Here is a 1,900-nt window from a genome sequence, read left to right on the forward strand (position 1 = left end):
CAAATCGTACTAAGTCTATATGAAACTTTACTATGTGATCTGGTTTTTTTTATAATGCAAACTGACCTTTAAACGTTACTCATACCACATCTATTTACTATTTATTTAAATTCAAAATATTTAATAAACTTAATGAGATATCCCATAAAGTTTATAAGATATCTTATAATATATAGTTCATGAGAATTCTGGTACCTTTGATAACTATTTTAACTGGGTCGATGCCACCGCTGGTGGATGTTTCGTCCCCGAGGGTATCACCAGCCCAGTAGTCAACACTTCGGTGTTGACATGAATATCAATAAAGTGGTCATTTTATAAATTCCCTGTTTACAAAACTTTGATTTTTTTTGAAAAACTAAGGATTTTCTTATCCCTTGCATAGATTACATTAGCCGTATTTGGCACAATTTTTTGAAATTTTAGATGTTCAATGTTCTACAACTTTGTACTTGTTTGGCTTTACAAATAGTTTGATATGAGCGTCACGGATCAGTCTTATGTAGACGAAACGCGCTTCTGGGGTAACTAAATTATAATCCTGGTACCTTTGATAACTATATATCTTATGTAGTTCATAAGATATCTTTTATACTTTTATAAAGTATGTCTACCTACCTAAGTCTACCTAAGTGTTTCCAAACGCAGGAGATCAGCTTGCTCCTCTATATTTGGCTCTATTTCATTGTCACTATCACTGTGGATTACTGTGCTACCTCCGATCATGAAGTTGTAATCTACTGTGTAGTCGTAAATCATAGGATGTTCTTTCCAATATTTATCTAGTCTTCTTTTGAATGTTTTTGGCAGTTACAATTGTCTCAGGAAAACTGTTCCAGACTTCCACTACTCTGTTGGTGAAATAATACTGTTTAAGATCTAGCCTACTCCTGTTCTTGACTAACTTCAAAGAATGCCCTCTTGTTGTTGAACCACTACTTAGTGTAAAAATACCACTTGATGCCCTTTCATCATAGATGTTATTGAGAATCTTATAGGTCTCGATCATATCGCCTCGTAGTCTACGATATCTAAGTGTTGGTAATTTCAAGAGTTTTAAACTTTCTTCGTATGATAAATCTTTCAAGTTTGGAAGCATTTTTGTAGCCCGTCTTTGTACGTTTTCAACTGATTCAATATCCTTTTTCTTATATGGACTCCAAACACTGCTGGCATACTCAAGATGGGGTCTAACTAGTGCTTTGAATAGTAAACAGAAACTCTTGTCGTCTAAGTACCTAAATGACCTTCGGATTAGTCCTACTAGTTGGTTGGCTTTGTTAACCTGTGTTTGTATATGCTTGTCAAATTTAAGTTTAGAGTCTATGTTTACACCTACATCTTTCTCACATTCCACAGTTTCAAGAGTTGTTTCTGCACCATCATATGTTGGCATCTTGTATCTCCCATCTTGGTTTTTTGTTTGTTTCGTGGATATTGGCAGCACTTTGCATTTATCAGGGTGGAACCGTAATAGCCATTTCTCGCTCCATCTGAACAACTTGACTATGTCTTGTTGAACTATGTCTATGTTATACAATTTTCTTTCTAAATTATCTCTAATAACTTTCTTATATGTCTTTTTTCATTTTTAGCCATGGCGTTGTCAGTTTGTTTTAGATTTACGAGTTTGATTGTCCCTTTGGTATCTTTCGTCCCTCTTTTATAAGATATCTTATAACTTATATGAACAATCTTATAAACTGTACGAGATGCCTTATAAAGTATACTAGTATACGATATTTTTTGGTGTATAAACTAGACATGGTCATTAACAAAATTCCTTCCAAAAGTCGTTCAATCCTATATTGAATAAAGATATTCAATATAGGATTGAACGACTTTTGAAAGGAATTTTGTTAATGACCATGTCAAGTTAATACACCAAAATACTCATTTA

At 33.5% G+C, this 1,900-nt stretch overlaps 1 protein-coding gene across 1 annotated transcript; it reads right to left on the minus strand.

Moving 5' to 3' along the window:
* Window positions 1-778: 778 nt before the first annotated feature.
* LOC134726372 (uncharacterized) lies at window positions 779-1,396 on the minus strand. Its single transcript, XM_063590772.1, has one exon. It carries the CDS (start codon window positions 1,394-1,396, stop codon window positions 779-781), a length of 618 nt encoding a protein of 205 aa, XP_063446842.1.
* Window positions 1,397-1,900: the final 504 nt, after the last annotated feature.

This window comes from Mytilus trossulus, chromosome 7 (genome assembly GCF_036588685.1).
Source record: "Mytilus trossulus isolate FHL-02 chromosome 7, PNRI_Mtr1.1.1.hap1, whole genome shotgun sequence".
Classification (NCBI taxonomy): Eukaryota; Metazoa; Mollusca; class Bivalvia; order Mytilida; family Mytilidae; genus Mytilus; species Mytilus trossulus.

Coding starts and splice junctions, on each gene's coding strand:
- LOC134726372 (XM_063590772.1), bottom strand. CDS start 1,396: ATGCCAACATATGATGGTGCAGAAACAACTCTTGAAACTGTGGAATGT.